This window comes from Egretta garzetta, unplaced genomic scaffold (genome assembly GCF_000687185.1).
Source record: "Egretta garzetta isolate BGI_Z169 unplaced genomic scaffold, ASM68718v1 scaffold53, whole genome shotgun sequence".
In the NCBI taxonomy this organism is placed as follows: domain Eukaryota; kingdom Metazoa; phylum Chordata; class Aves; order Pelecaniformes; family Ardeidae; genus Egretta; species Egretta garzetta.
Genome location: NW_009259312.1, coordinates 2,699,808 through 2,714,344, shown reverse-complemented (window position 1 = coordinate 2,714,344; position 14,537 = coordinate 2,699,808). Strand labels below are relative to the sequence as shown.

The following is a 14,537-nucleotide window of genomic DNA, read 5'->3' as shown; positions in this document are numbered from 1 at the left end:
GATGGTGAAGGAATTAGAGAGCCAATTTCAGTGAAGGAGCAGTTTAAAAGGGAGGGACTTGGGCTTGATGTAGAAAGGGTGAATAAAATCGCAAAGAGAGATATTGAAGAGATCATTCGAAACTATGCACGCTCAGAAAGTCACATTGACTTGACTTTCTCTAGAGAACTGACCATGGATGAGCGGAAGCAGATACATCAGATCGCCCAAAAATATGGTCTTAAAAGTAAATCCCACGGGCAGGGGCACAACAGATACTTGGTGGTGAGCAGGAAGCGGCGCAAGGAAGATCTGTTAGACCAGCTGAAGCAAGAAGGCCAGGTCGGGCATTACGAGCTTATTATGCCTCAAGCAAACTGAGGGTAGGCGTCCCCTTTTGCCGGAGACTGAGCTTCCTAGGTGTTCAATTACAGAGAGAGATGCTGCATTTTTCTTGTTGTGGGTTATATTAACGTTGAGGTCTTCTACTTCGTTAATATAATTTCTAAAAATGTTGTTAGACTTTTAGAACTGACCAAGTTCTGTTCAAGTATATTAGCACAACCCAAGAGCAGTAGTGCTGTTACTGTATGTGTCTTTGATATTACCCACTCCTTCACATTTTAATAGTTTTGTAATAGCAAAAACACATGTCCAACGAGAAGGAATTTGACATCATTTAAAATTATAGTTCCCTTATTCTTCTTGACTGAGGAAGGAAAAAAAAAAAGCCTTTTTTTTTTAAAAAAAAAAAAATAAAATAATAAAAAGCAAAGGAAATGCAGTCTAGGGGAATGAACCTGTATGTAAAGTTGGTATTAATGACAATAAAAATAAAGTTTTATTTCTGGAAAAAAACAGGATTTGTCACACTTTGTATAAAAAAAAAAATGTGTGAAACTGCATTTATTCTTGAGAAATAGGTATAGCGAGGTCTCGTCTCTGCTGTGTACATGTAGGGAGATGTCCTTATCCCATTTAACGGTACAGTTTTATTCATAGATTTCTACCTTGCGGCTCCCGTACTGGCGTTACTGAGCACACCTCAGTCATCCGTGCGTCGCACTGAGGTAATTCCAGTGCCTTCGTTACCTTGGCGCGCTGCCTGGCGTGTGCAAATACCGCGGCGCCGTGTGACACACAGAAGCTGGAGGTAAGCGCAGAGCCCACGCGCGGAGACGCTGGTGTAGCTGGTGGGGACTGTTACATAACTTTTTTTTTTTTTTTTTTTTTACTTTGAATATAAGCAATCTAATCCTGAGCACAATCAGCTCCGTGCCTCATTATTTCTCTGCTTTGTTTCTGTCCCTCGTGTGTGTCGAGGGCAATTCACAATTAAAACCCCGGTGTTGCTCTGAGGTGGGGCGCGTGTGGCCTCTCTCCAGGAGCGGCACGCGCAGCCGGGAGGCCGGAGCGCTCCTCCCTTGCTGGGGAGCAGACGCTGACCGCTGCCTGCGCTATTCTGCCGGTGGTACCGCAGGACGTGGTGCTTGTGAGCCTCGCAGGAACCCTCCCTTCGGGCTTGGAAAACAGCGAGGTTAGGAATTGACCTTGGAAGAGCCAAGAGTGGGATATGCCTAGAGCTGCTGGGGTTTTCCTGTCACCAGTAGGGCCCGACGATGGTTCTTTAACGCAAAGCCAGTCCTAACAAAGTACTTTTTTCTGTCCTCCTCTTGCCTTGTGTCTCAGCTATCGCTTTGTTTTTTCCGCTGCCTATATTTACCTCCCCATCTTTTTACGTCATCCTCTAGCATTTTTTTCCCACCTCCTGTTCCGTTTTCTTTTTAAAAGCTCTCAGTGCTGAGGAGAGGGTGACTGACCTCTACCGACGGAGCAGAATGTCCGGGTGATGCACAGTTGGTGGCATTTTCATCCCTGCCGTGTGAAAAGGAAGGGGCTACCCTCAGGTAAGGACCCGCTCAGGAAGGAGCGAGCGAGGGCGCGTTCCCTCCTCTCCTTGCCTGGGTGGCCGCAGCACAGCTTCTGCTAGCCTGGACTGCGCAAATCGAACCGTGCTGCTCCTGCCTTTGTGGAAACAGCATCTGGCAGTTAATTGCAGTTAATTCTGAAAGTACGTTGGGTTTGTTGTTTTGGGGGGGGTGTGTGTGTTTGTGTGCATTATTCCTTCTTGCTCTGCTTCCAAATTCTGCTCTGAGGAGTGCAGGGCTCTGGCAGATGGTGACGTAGGAGTGGAAGGAGCCTGGTTCTCTCTCAGCAGATATTCCTGCAAGCAGGAGTGCAGCCCGCCCCCCAGCCTGGCTGTACAGCAGATCTTAAAGGCTTGGTGATGCTGAGAAAAGCAGCAAGAACACCCCTGCAGTATTTGGGATGAAAAAAATGCCTCTTTTGGGGATGGGAGGCTGGCTAAACGCAGCAGTACCCCAACAGGGGTAGCCTCCAGTGCGGGTCTGTGCAGGGCATTGCTTTTCCTGGCCTGGGTAGCGGCTGTGACTCTGGGCCACCCACCCGCCCTCGCCGCGTGCGGTAGCGCTGTGCAGGACCCGGCCGTCGCCTCCTGTGCAGCAAGCGGCTGTAGGTGTGGGGCGCTGGGTGTTGCCAGAGGGGTGCCAGCCTCGCCAGCCCCAGCGCATTTATGTGGCCGTCAGCTTTCTGGAGCACCAGTACGTGGATTAAAAGTAAGTAAGTAAGTGAGCAGATGAAGGCCTTACCTATGGGGGGGTGAAGGTGAGATTTGAAATTTTTTTTTTTTTTGTGACTAGCAAGACAATACAAAAATGGAGGGACTGCTAGGATGAGGGCATCTGTGACATCAGAGTGACTTGGACCACGCAGGAAGGGTTCTGCTTGCAATAGCCTGCAGAAATCATCACAGCTGGTACAGGGGCAATGGTTGGGGTACGTGTGGTTGGCTTCATTGCCAAGGTGGGGGGGGTGGGGTGGTTTTGTGGGTGCTTTGTTTACTTCTCCCACTGGTCTGCAGCATCGTGGGTGCCACCGAGGTGCTCATTGCTTGACTGGCTCTGACTTGGCAAAGCCTGGCGCAGGGAATGCTGAAGAAACAAATGTGACTGATTGATTGATTACTCACGGCAGAGTCCTGCTGTCCTGCCTGCGCCACGCACGCCTGAGGGACTGCCCAGTGCCGCTGCTGAGACACCCTGCCCTTTAGGAAAACGAGCCAGCGTAACTTGGGTAGGACTGTGATGCCAAAAGGCCTGGTCGGGGGTACGAGCTGTTGTCACAGCAGGTAAAAATCCCCATTTGATGTTTTGGAAGAGCCTGGCAGCTTCTGTCTTAACAGCAGAGCTAGGCAGCAGTACCAGCTGTTGTCATGTGCCTGTCAGATTAAATCCTGTCCTCCTAAGACAGGAGGAAAATAAATATGATCCCCGTGCCAGTTCATTACTGAGCCTGTTAAGTTACTGTAACAAACTCATTATCATAGGCTGCTTTGTCTGCTGTTCACTCAGCAGCATGGCCCAGGGCCGAGCTTCCTGCAAGTGCTTTTTTTTTTTCCCCCCTCTTTTTCTTTTTTTCTTTCCTCCCCCCCCCCAAGACCGGTGCCTGTTTCGCCATTTCTCTGCAGTGAGCAGATCCTGGCCCTCGCCCCTCCTTCTCTACCCCGGCCGGCAGCAGGCAGCCACGGGGCAGGAAGCCTTCCATGCTCCTGCTGTAGGAGTGCACCGGCAGCTGGGTCCCACCACCGGCCCCGGCTGCCCTGTCACAATAACCACAGCTGGACGCCTCTTGCCTATTTATACAATAAGCACTAAGGTTACACTTTATTTACAACTTTTGAAAAATGTACAGTTTCTTACATGGGTTACTTGTGCAAAGTTAAACTCAACTAACAGACCAATGTGCACACAAAAGACACTGGAACAGTGGACAACACAATTGTAGGTTTCATCCCACACTGCTGCTTGTATCCAAATGTAGAAACTTAGCCTTACAAAAAAAAGTAAGTCTGGACTTACAAAGGGGGTTGGGTTTGGGTTTTTTTTTTCCAGAGTTGAAAAAAGACTTTCATAAAACCAAAGGGAAAGTAACTCAAGCATGCAGCGGTAGCTCACACAAACCACACAGTAATCCACGAAGAGCAGAAACTGCAGAGCCTCAAGTGCCTACCCCGTACTTTATTCAAACTTTCCCCAAGACAGAGTTGGATCCCAAGGAACTTATCTTTCTCAGCTAAAGATAAGGGGTGGGAGAAAGACACTGAGGGAGAGTAATTCCACCGCCGGAATGCTGCAGGTTTTACCTCTTCCTTAATGCAGAAGGTTTTTCGCTCAGAGTACCACAGCTCTACCTGGTTTTGCCCAGTAATGCCTCAGTGACAGCACTACAGAAACAGATTGAAGCAGTTACTGTAGGCATGCCCTTTAAAATAAAATAAAATAAAAAAAAAAAGGGGAGGGTTGTTTCTCACCCTAAGCGAAGATCAAAGTACCACAACTGTAGCGATTTATGTATATCTGTACATAAATCTTGCATGTGAAGTGCTGAAGTAACTAGCATTCCACCATCTCACTAAACATTGGAATTGGAATCAGTTTGTGTTTTTTTTTCCATGAGTAAGAGGTTGATAAACCCATACAGAAGGGAAACAAGAGGTTATTTCTTCACTCAGTACTTACAAATGCAGTGGGGTCTAAACCAATAGTAGAGGTAAATGACCAGCCTGGACAGATCAGCACTTTAGTTAATATCAGTTAAAAAATGTGTATGTATATAAACATCCCTTTTATCAAGCTACACATAAGCATCACTGTGTATAACACAATTACAATTAAAAGCTTAGTGTACACTACAGAAATGCACAATACTGCCCTAAGACTGGAGAGGGACCACAGAAAATGAATTCAGCATCAGTAACTCTTTTGCAAGTAACCCAAGTACAGAACATTTGACTTCAAAGTGGGTGCTTTCTGATGTCCAAGGAGAAGAAGCTTCAGCAAGGGAGGGTGGCAACAGCACAACAGCTATTCTGCTTTCAAAGTAAATGCTAGGAGGAAAAAGATGACTGAGACACTTTGTTTATTTTCCTCATCAACAGAGTGTTCATTTGCATCATCCTGGGTCAACAGTCACGCCAGCTCTGTTCTACTATTGCAGAAACCCGTTTTTCATATTCCCGCTTATTCTCTTGGTATAGCTGAGCTGCCTGGCTGTTTGCTGGGCTGTTGGGATTTGGCTCATCCAATAGGGACTGCGCAAAGAGAAAAAGATTCTTAGGCACTGGAAAGTAGGTTTAGTTTTCCAACATATTCCTTGAACTACCCATACTCCTAAGAGTGCCGACGTTCACCCAGGTACCGGTAGGGTACACTGCATTATTCCAGTTGTGGGGTACGGGAAGCTTTCGCTCTCGTTCTTAGCAGTGCAGGCAGCTACAGACAGCCCCACAGCGACACCCCAGGGGTGCAATCCCTGGACCGGCCCCTTCAGCGACCACCTGCTGTCACTGACTGGTCAATTTACAGCTGGGAAGCATTCACACTTTAGCAAATATCAAGGTATAGCTGCTATACTGGTTATAAGGAGAAAAGAAGAAAAAAAAAAAAAAAAAGCATTTCCCGAGCTGTTTTTGTCTAAGCATCCTAATGTCATTCTGCCTTTTTTATGCAGAGTTCTTTTTACCTGTATGGATGTTAAGATGGAGGAGACATCGTAAGTAGGACTCCAACGATTCTGAAGAATATCCAGACATATACTACCGTCTGCATAGACTAGAAAAGGTTCAGAAAGAATGGCTTAAGACAGAAGTTGTACAGCTACTCAGTTTTTTCCTAGTATTGCCTGATCCTGAAAACCTACACACTGACAGACACCACGAAAATCAATAGCATCTGAACAGATTTAAATCCAGCAAACAAGCCTGGAGGTAGGAAGAGGTGAAGCTTGTCACCAACACCTGCCTGTTCAGGTGTTTGGACTCAACCTCTGCTTATTCTTCAACATCAAGCTTCTCTGAGACATTGCAACTACTGCTATGGAACGAATGAAAAACCATTAATAGACTTTAAGGCAAAGAAATTTCAGCTACCCACAAGTGAACCAATTAAAGAAGATGGGCAAAAAGCTTGTTTACACATAAGGTTTCCCCCAAAAGTATCTCCCAACAGTCAGTGCCTGGTCACCTTCCTCATGGCAGCTTCCCTCAATGCACTTTACCCACACGTGCTTACTTGCTGCATTTGAAAGTTTCCAGTACTTCTTCACAAAACTAGTATTTCTTTGGAGGCAGGGAATACCTCTCCAACCTTTAATTACCAAGGAAATGGATTAATTAAATGATCTTACTATCACTGACTCTGGTTGGAAACTAGCACTACATTTCAACGTCTATCATTCTTACAGGCATTTTGGGGAAGAGAAGTGATAAGAGACAATTGCGTTCAGCAGTCTCATTACGCTATGTATGCAGTATGTATAGACAAGAGTCCAAGGCACTGCAGTGCTATTTAAGTACAAAATATTATTCTGTAAGGTTTAACAACAGCCAGTTGAGAGAGAAGAGCACCCCATCAAAACTGTGCTGTAACACACGAAAGTTAAGAGGCTCCTTTGATTGCCCCTTTCATTTCAAGCCTGAGCACTGCTCACATACTCATCCTTACCAAAACTACATAGAACCACCCTGGAATTCTGCTAGCTTATTAGACAGAGGAAACTTTTATAATAAATAGACTTTTTTCTGCAGCAGTATAGCAAGCTATAACTTAAAAAAGGCATTGTGGAAGTACTTACCATTTGGATGAAACATTTTAGAGACAAATCTAACAGTAGGTGGCTTATTCGGATATTCTTCTGTGAATTCTATTGTAAGTTTGAAAGTTCCTGGAGTTGAAAAGAGAGATAAGTAACCTTTATTCAGAATGAATTTGCACAAGGGATGAGTAAGTCGCATCCCTCCACAAGCACGAACTGATACTCTTTCCTGTGCTCGTACTTGCATGTTTGATATGGAACACAGATTGCTCCTGCAACGATTCTTCTACTCTCTTTGGAGTTAATCATCAACACTGAAGCCCTAGACAGTACTGGTGCGGGAGCATCTCCTGGGACTTACTTTTATTGCCAAAACCACCACCCCAGTCAAAAGGTTTGTGTAAGGAAATGAGTCTGCCCTGGAGGTTTTCTTCCACAAAGCCTAATCCCAGTGCACTGTGTAAGAACACCACAAGTGGGTGTAAAACCATCTGTGTAACAGGCCATGACTTCTAAGTCCTAGAGGCTGGAATATGCTATCATGACAAGGACCTTCTTATTTATTTCCTGTTTAAATTTCAAGACAGTACATTTTTATCAACAACTGTAAGGTAATGAGGTCTTCTTGTAGAAAAGCGGTACAGAAAGCAGCATCCAAATCAGATACTTTAAAGTAAAAATCTGATCATTTACTTCACACTAACTAGCCTTCCTTTGGGAAAGGCTGAGTAAAGGGAAACGGAAAACTGCGTAGTCAAGTCCCAACCCAATTGTTTTAGCAGCCTGCACCAACATAAGTTATTTGAGCCCTTCTCCTCAGGCTATGACAATCTCGGAGTAAGAAGTCTGTCAACTAAGCCGCGTAAATATGGGTCCAAGGGACTGAGCGCTGCTAGCAGTAACTAAGGAACTCTACATACTCCAAAACACACAAGCTTCTCTCTACCGTGCTCTCGCCTCAGACCAGCCGATCCGGGAGGCAGCTTATAAAGTTCCTGGGTATGCCCACAGAGAAATATCTGAAGCACCTTTGTATAAATAGATAGCTCTCCTGTAAAAGGAATGTGCCTCACAGTAAGAGCTGTTACAAGCCACCAGGGCAGACATATTCCCTTTTTTGAAAAGGCATTTTTACATATCAGTGACAGGGTTCTCCCCCCTCCTCCCCCCACCCCCTCAGTGCCCAAATTAAAACTCAGGGACTCCGATATAAAGCTCACCCTTGCTTCCTACTGTGAGGGCGTTTTCCAGCACTAATACAATTAATGTATTCCTTCATTTGGCTGGCAAACATGTGCCAACAACTGGTAACCAGAGAACAGATTTTTCAACCCCTTTTCATTTTTTTCAGGTCAGCAATGACCTGCAGTATTTCACAGGGACCACTTCCTTTATAAAGAGGTAAACTATAACACTGAGTTGCAGGAAATGAAGATCATTGCTTTGATATTCCCATTTGCATATGAAAACAGTACAGATGCTTCACAGCTTTCCATACCACAGTGGTAAGTCTCAACATCCTAAAAAAAAAAAAGGTTTTGCATGTTTGGTTTTTATTAGCAGCCTAACAACATAAGAACCAACAGCATGCTATCTTACTGTAAAACAAAAGAACAAGAGTAGTATAGTTAAGATTGTTCAAATTAGCAAAAATCTGCAGTGGGGTTTTTAAGCTTTACTTCAGCTAATCCAGAGGCCCAGAGCCAGATCTGAGATCAGTCTGAAAGCCAGCACTGGAAAGTTAGTAACAACTTCTACCAGCTGTGAACATCAGCTCAGGACTACCTTTCCTCCCCCACCTGGTGACAATCCCAAGCAGTATTGGCCCTTTAGAATCAAATGCTTAGAGATTGATTCTTCCCTGCCGCAGCTCTGGTTCTCAGCAGCCTCCTCATAAGGTAGGAAAGCCAGGCACTTTCTTCTCTGGAAGAGTAACTAAGCAAGCCGTAGGCTGAAAACTGAGCACAAACCAACAAACAGTGGAGTTCAACAAGCGTTCTTGAGAAAATGGATGCTGTTCTAGGACACTGACTGAAGTGGGAGCGGAGGGGACAGATAAGATGTCCCAAAAGCAGTATCAAGGGCAGTTTGGTCTTAGAACCCATTTAAAACTACTGAAAGAAAGGAAAGCTGTCCCACTAGGGACAGGACTTTACTTTTAACACAAGTCTGAGCAAGTGGTTAGACAGCTTCCAGATGGGAGTATCTACCTATTCAAATTTTCAAGTCAAGACCCAGAGTGGCAGTGGCTCTTCGAAAGAGCTCCACAGTATGCAACACCTCGTTGTTGAGCTTTATTAAAGGACAAATCCAGAGATTTGATGAACCAAAGTCCAAGGGTCACTCACACACACTGCTGGGGATGAGGCCTTCAGCGTCCCGTCTCTTCTGTCACTAATTTTAAAGCTTCCAGCTGGTATTCCTTGCAACTTGCCCTAGACAGCCAATTTTAAAACATAAATTATCATATTTGCTGTCATTATTGATATTAGATCATCACTGATCTTCGGAGACCATTCTCTTTTCTCTCCTGTACTTACTTACCTCGTTTCTCCTACCTCAGGATGCGAGACTCTCGCAGGGGTAACACAGAGGCTTCCCCATGACCTGTACACTGGCCCAAGTAACCTCTGCCACAGCAGCACCCACCCACATCCCTGCTGGGCTCTCCTCACCTCAGGGATCAAGAGCAAACCCCTCTACTCCACTGTCCATAAAGCAGGGACAATCTCTTCCTCTCCCGGAATCCACATTCCATAAGCAAGGAACAAACCATACAGAAGGCAAACACCTTGCTCTCTCTGTTCAAGACTCCTGCATGACGACAGCAAGGCAGGGTACTACAGTAGCTGCGTTACTTAACTCTCTCCAGGCCAGGAATCCTGCACTAACCACAGTATCATCCAGTTTCAGAGAAACAGGTCTGAAGAACTGGGAGAGCCTGAGTTTCCATCACTGTGACAGCAGTACCACTTCAGATGCCACACACACACATACAGATTCTTAGAAAGGTGGTGAAGGGCAGGATAAATATCCCTGGGGTCCTAGTGCAGACACCTGCAATCGAATCCTCTTAAACCAGAAGATGGAAGTTATGCTGCTGATCTAAATTAGTACTTGCTCCTAGGCCGAGACAGCCTGCGCGCCGAGTTGTGAAAACACCCTCTAAAGTCTGGGGGCGGAGGGGAGGGAGGGTAGTTAGCTGCATTATGCTGCACAGCAAGTAAACAAATGTGTTTGAACTTAAAGGTTTTCAGTTCAGACAGAGCTAAGAAACCTCAGAAGCTGAGACTGGAAAAGGGCCTCACCAGAATGAGGATAAAGAACAGTAATTCTCATTATGTCGAAATTATTACACCTCCAGTTCAACAAAAAAAAATTTCACAGGCTACTTTCACAAGAACTAAGGTATCTGAAGTCTTGCAGTATCACCAGGAAGTGACAGAGCCTAAAAACGAAAATACAATGTGACTTCCAAAGCACACTGCCCTGCAAAGGCTTCATGAGGAAGGTTACAGAACTCCAGCGTACCTTTGGCTCACAAGGGCCTGCACAGTTACAAAATAAGCCCAGACTAACAGCTCAATACTGTTAAATGAAAATTCCCTTAATTTTACCTACATTAAGCTAAACTGCATCTGAACTGTGCTACTGTTATCTGAACTGCGCTACTCTACTCACTTAATGGAAAAGCACAGCCAAGGCACCAATGCACCCCTATCTCTAGGCACCACTTAGTATTTTGTTATCTAGCACAATGTAAGATATGTCCCAGAGAAAAGGAGATAACCATATCCTGCAACCCAAGACATATCTGTTTTCCTGAGCGCATACTGTGAAAACACACACTTCACTATGAAAAGAGCAATCCATCACATACCAAGAAGAATGAAGTATAAAATTATTAGATCAGCCAAAGTAGTAGGACAGCAGTAGCAGCCTCAAGCATCTGTTTGAACTGCAAACTGCTGCCAGTGCAACATGTCCTAAGTATGTGAGATAAAGACACAATGCTGCCACAGTGGAAAGCACAGATGAAATCAGTATGTCAGGGCTCTCAAAAGCAGTTTCCAACCTTCTGCAACTAAATGGAAATACAAGGGAAAAAACCCTTATAGCATCTGTTAACCCCACACTGAGCTGGAAAAGCCTGAACGTGGAAACAATCTGCATTTTAGCACACTGCAAGGAGACGGCTTTCTGCTCCAAACAGTGAATCGCTCTATTAGTGGCAGGGCACCAAGAACCTAAGCAGCTCTAGCAACCCTGGCAGAAGTTTAAGGAAGCCCTTCTTTAAGGTTTACAAGATGAGATAACAGAATACATTTAGCCTACCTGTTCTATTATGCGATGTTATGGAATACTCAAGTTCTAAACATTAGACTTCTGAAGCAGCTACTATAGCAGTTTCTTAACTAATCAAATACATTAAAAAAAGTAACTGGAGTCTTTGGAGTTTTCTTAGGCCTGAAATATTTAAAATCTTCACAGAAAAAAAAAAAATCTGTCATTTACAGGCATGCCCACAGGTGCTACCTCTGAGGATAAACAGAGACAAAGGAGTTGGCCAAGAACAACATAAGAGTTAAGGAATTTTTCCTATGCTTTTGTCATGAGTCATGGAGATCTAGGATTAATTATAGCCTGCACTGAAAGTATCTTAAAAAAAAACAAAACAAAATCAAAAACCACGCATCACTGATTTCAGTTAGACAGTATTTCATGTCTAACAAGTTTTCACAAAGATGCTGAAATATTCATACAGCATCAGTAAAACTATGAAAGACAATGAGGCCAGACGGAAACTACTAGGACTCAGGTATGTTATGAGGACCTATTTAGTCAGCTTTTAAAGTTAAAAAGTCCTTTTAATCTTTAACCCTGAATGATACTGATTGTAGCAGAGTGAAGCAGATGCCAAGAAAAAGACCCCAAAAAATCTGTTCTGAACTTCTTCAAACATTTAGCCCATTTCCTACTTCAGCTGACTCACCTTGGGACTTACTTGCAAAACACTTCCAGCATCAGAAAAAACAGAACTCAAAACAAACGACAACAGTTCCACATCAGGCTTTTGACAGTTCTCCAAATATGAGTGTCCAGAAAAGCTTGGAGATCTTTACAGTAGTACATTAAGTTAGGCTTAGGATAGTCAGATTAAGCGACTACAAGCAAGCCCCTACAAACTAATTTGTATGTTTCTATAAATCAACAGAGTGATCTAAAGCTACACCACTTTCCTGGAGTAGGATTTTAAAAAAAAAAAAAAAAAGTATTTACGTAAGTCCTGAGTGCAGCATACGGACGTGTGGTCTGGTGAATATGCACCCACGTCCCTTCTCCATCCCAAGCCCACACCTGTTGCAAAGTCCACGGCAGTGACACACCCAGGCCGGTGTAAAGCCGCAGCAGTTTACCCCCAGAAAGCCCAGCACCAGGCCTGCACGTAGCCGCACTTACCGTCCTCGGAGAAAAAAAAAAAAAAAGAAAAAAGTTAGATGCCTTAGTTAATCTGTATTAAATTCTGGAAAAATTGATGCCTTTGCAAACAAAATCCTGCTGTCTGTTATGTTGTTAGTAGAGAAGTAATTCTACATCCTAATTACAAGCAACTGGGATTCCCAGTGAATAAACTGCTATATTGACCCTTCAGTGCAAGTCAAGATGCAGACAAGTGTCAAGAGCTGGCTGGCTTGACCATAGAGTCTGCATTTGTGAAGGTGCTAGTTTGTTTATCATTAGATTCTTTGGCTTCAATGGACCTTAGCCCCCCTGGGAATACTTTGCATTATAAATCTGTATTACATAGATGTTTGTATTACACAGCCCACCCATGGGGTATATATGTATATACATATATACATGTACATGAAAGCATCTCAATCCTTCTGTATAAAAATAATGAAAGAAAGATTCATAAAGGTATTTAGCACACAAATTACACTGTAGCAGAGGATGCAGTGTATTTATACCTTGGTTAATTATGAAGCCCTCTGTAACTTATGAATTTAAGAGCACTCATGATCAGTTGTGCAGAATTTCTGGTTTTATAAAATTGGAAACCAACTTACATTTTGTATGCCTAGTCACAGAGATATGTGTGTGTTGTTATTATCTGTATGAATTCAGGAGTGCCATATTGTGCATTAAAACTGGCAAAGAATTAATCTTGCAGACCCGTGTCAGTAAGAACATTTTGCTGCACTGAATTATTAGTAGGTGTGATTTGTAACAGTATATTTTTGTAGATTGCCTAAGGAGGCTGTGGAATTTCCATCAGTGGAAATTTTTTAAGATCAGGTTGTACAAACATCTGTCAAGAATGGTTTCAATATAGCTGATCCTGCCTTGGGGCAGAGAGGCAGACTAAGTGACCTCTTGAGGTCCCTTCCACCCCAGTTTTCTGTGATTCTATGCCATTGTGATGCCACATGCTGTAGATATGTATATAAAAGTTACTCAGTTATAAAAGTTTATTTGTACTATTTTATCCCGCTCCTGTTTCTTAAGCTTGGGGGATTCATGTGTATAAGTAGGAACGAAAGGAGAATGGTTCCTAATTAATGGAAACTTGAAATACCATTTAACTGGATGCTGCATTTTAAGGTCTACCTTGAGACTGATAAAGAATACAGTGCAAGGAAGAGATAAAAACGAAGCAGCATAGATGTCATGGTTTACCCCCAGCCGGCAACTAAGCCCCACACAGCTGCTTGCTGACTCCCCCCCACTTCCCCTCTCCCCCCCCCGGTGGGGTGGGGGAGAGAATCAAAAGAGTAAAAGTGAGAAAACTCATGGGTTGAGATAAAGACAGTTTAACAGGTAAAGCAAAAGCTGCGCGCACAAGCAAAGCAAAACAAGAAAATCATTCACTGCTTCCCATGGGCAGGCAGGTGTTCAGCCATCTCCAGGACAGCAGGGCTCCATCATGCCTAATGGTGACTTGGGAAGACAATACCATCGCTCCGAACATCCCCCCCTTCCTCCTTCTTCCCCCAGCTGTATATGCTGAGCATGACGTCATATGGTATGGAATACCCCTGGGGTCAGCCGGGGTCAGCTGTCCCGGCCGTGCCCCCTCCCAGCTCCTTGTGCCCCCCCAGCCTCCTCGCTGGTGGGGTGGGGTGAGAGGCAGACAAGGCCCTGGAAACCACAGCCCCATACTGGCTGCTGAGGAGAAAATGAAAGGAGAAAATGAACTCTACCCCAGCCCAAACCAGCACACCCTGCTACGCTGCACTTTCTGCTTCCACAGAGAGCCTTTTCCAAGGGAAAATAATCTTTTTTCTACCTTTTTTTAATTGCCTTTGGGAATAAAGAATTCGTCTCTGCTGTTGTCTGGAGCAGACTGGATGGGCCCCGCTTTCCTGGCTATCCTCAGCTTAACTTCACGTAACACAGCCATGTGGGGAGGTGGCTTCAGAAAAAGACACGGGAGGAAGGCCCACTGCCTCTCACAGCAGCTGATAGAAAATAATCAACACAGGGCGTTCACGGCCGCACTGACAACCTCCTGCTGCTGACCCTTCCCGCTCTCACCCAGCCTGCGCGGCAAGAAACGGACGGGCTCTTGGTGCTCGCCAGGAAGAGACTTCGGCGCCTCGCCCTCAGGTATTCGAGAGGCCCCGGGTTGTGAGAAATCCCCGTTCACCAGGCAGGGACGGAGGCACGGACAGAGCTGGATGGACCTGCCCGAATCCGCACGCCAAGGGGAACGGTGCCACCATCTCCCTGTTCCCCACGGCTCGGAGCAGCTCTGTGCCCAGCTCAACCCAGCTCGTCTGTTAAGAGAAACGACGTCAAGCCCAAATTTTGCCGTCCTCATTTGCACTCAATGCGCCACCCTAGGGTGCTCCCCGGGGCGCGGCGGTGGGGTGCCGCCAGCC

The 14,537-nt window shown here is 45.0% G+C and overlaps 3 protein-coding genes across 4 annotated transcripts in view; 2 read left to right on the top strand and 1 right to left on the bottom strand.

The window, feature by feature from the left end:
• Positions 1-5,649, top strand: part of NKRF (NFKB repressing factor) — a 9,777-nt gene extending 4,128 nt beyond the window's left edge. Inside the window, exons 3-8 of one of the 2 annotated variants that reach the window (XM_035891991.1) lie at positions 1-362; positions 982-1,132; positions 1,771-2,615; positions 2,700-2,835; positions 2,921-3,187; positions 5,569-5,649. The exon at positions 1-362 is cut by the window's left edge and continues 2 nt beyond it. In XM_035891991.1, the coding sequence (XP_035747884.1) occupies positions 1-360 (360 nt within the window). In that variant the 3' untranslated portion in view covers positions 361-362; positions 982-1,132; positions 1,771-2,615; ... (1 more) ...; positions 2,921-3,187; positions 5,569-5,649. The remainder of the gene's footprint in view (positions 363-981; positions 1,133-1,770; positions 2,616-2,699; positions 2,836-2,920; positions 3,188-5,568) is intronic. The other variant, XM_035891992.1, reaches the window with a different exon arrangement.
• Positions 3,583-13,032, bottom strand: UBE2A (ubiquitin conjugating enzyme E2 A). Its single transcript, XM_035891993.1, has 5 exons — positions 13,027-13,032; positions 6,691-6,780; positions 6,129-6,203; positions 5,581-5,669; positions 3,583-5,149 (listed from the first exon to the last, which is right to left on the bottom strand). The coding sequence occupies exons 2-5, from the start codon at positions 6,704-6,706 to the stop codon at positions 5,021-5,023; spliced, it is 309 nt and encodes a 102-aa protein (XP_035747886.1). The 5' UTR covers positions 6,707-6,780; positions 13,027-13,032; the 3' UTR covers positions 3,583-5,020.
• A 971-nt stretch (positions 13,033-14,003) lies between these two features.
• CUNHXorf56 (chromosome unknown CXorf56 homolog) overlaps positions 14,004-14,537 on the top strand; it is a 4,867-nt gene continuing 4,333 nt past the window's right edge. Inside the window, exons 1-2 of the mRNA XM_009636394.2 lie at positions 14,004-14,043; positions 14,195-14,262. Coding sequence (XP_009634689.2) covers positions 14,004-14,043; positions 14,195-14,262 — 108 coding nt within the window. The remainder of the gene's footprint in view (positions 14,044-14,194; positions 14,263-14,537) is intronic.

Bases quoted from the DNA above. Each gene is read 5' to 3' on its own strand.
- UBE2A (XM_035891993.1), bottom strand. The intron at 5,670-6,128 runs GTAAGCACGTGT...AACCTTTTCTAG, and splicing joins GAAACTTTCAAATGCAGCAA to TCTATGCAGACGGTAGTATA. The intron at 5,150-5,580 runs GTAAAAAGAACT...CTCTTTGCGCAG, and splicing joins CCATCTTAACATCCATACAG to TCCCTATTGGATGAGCCAAA.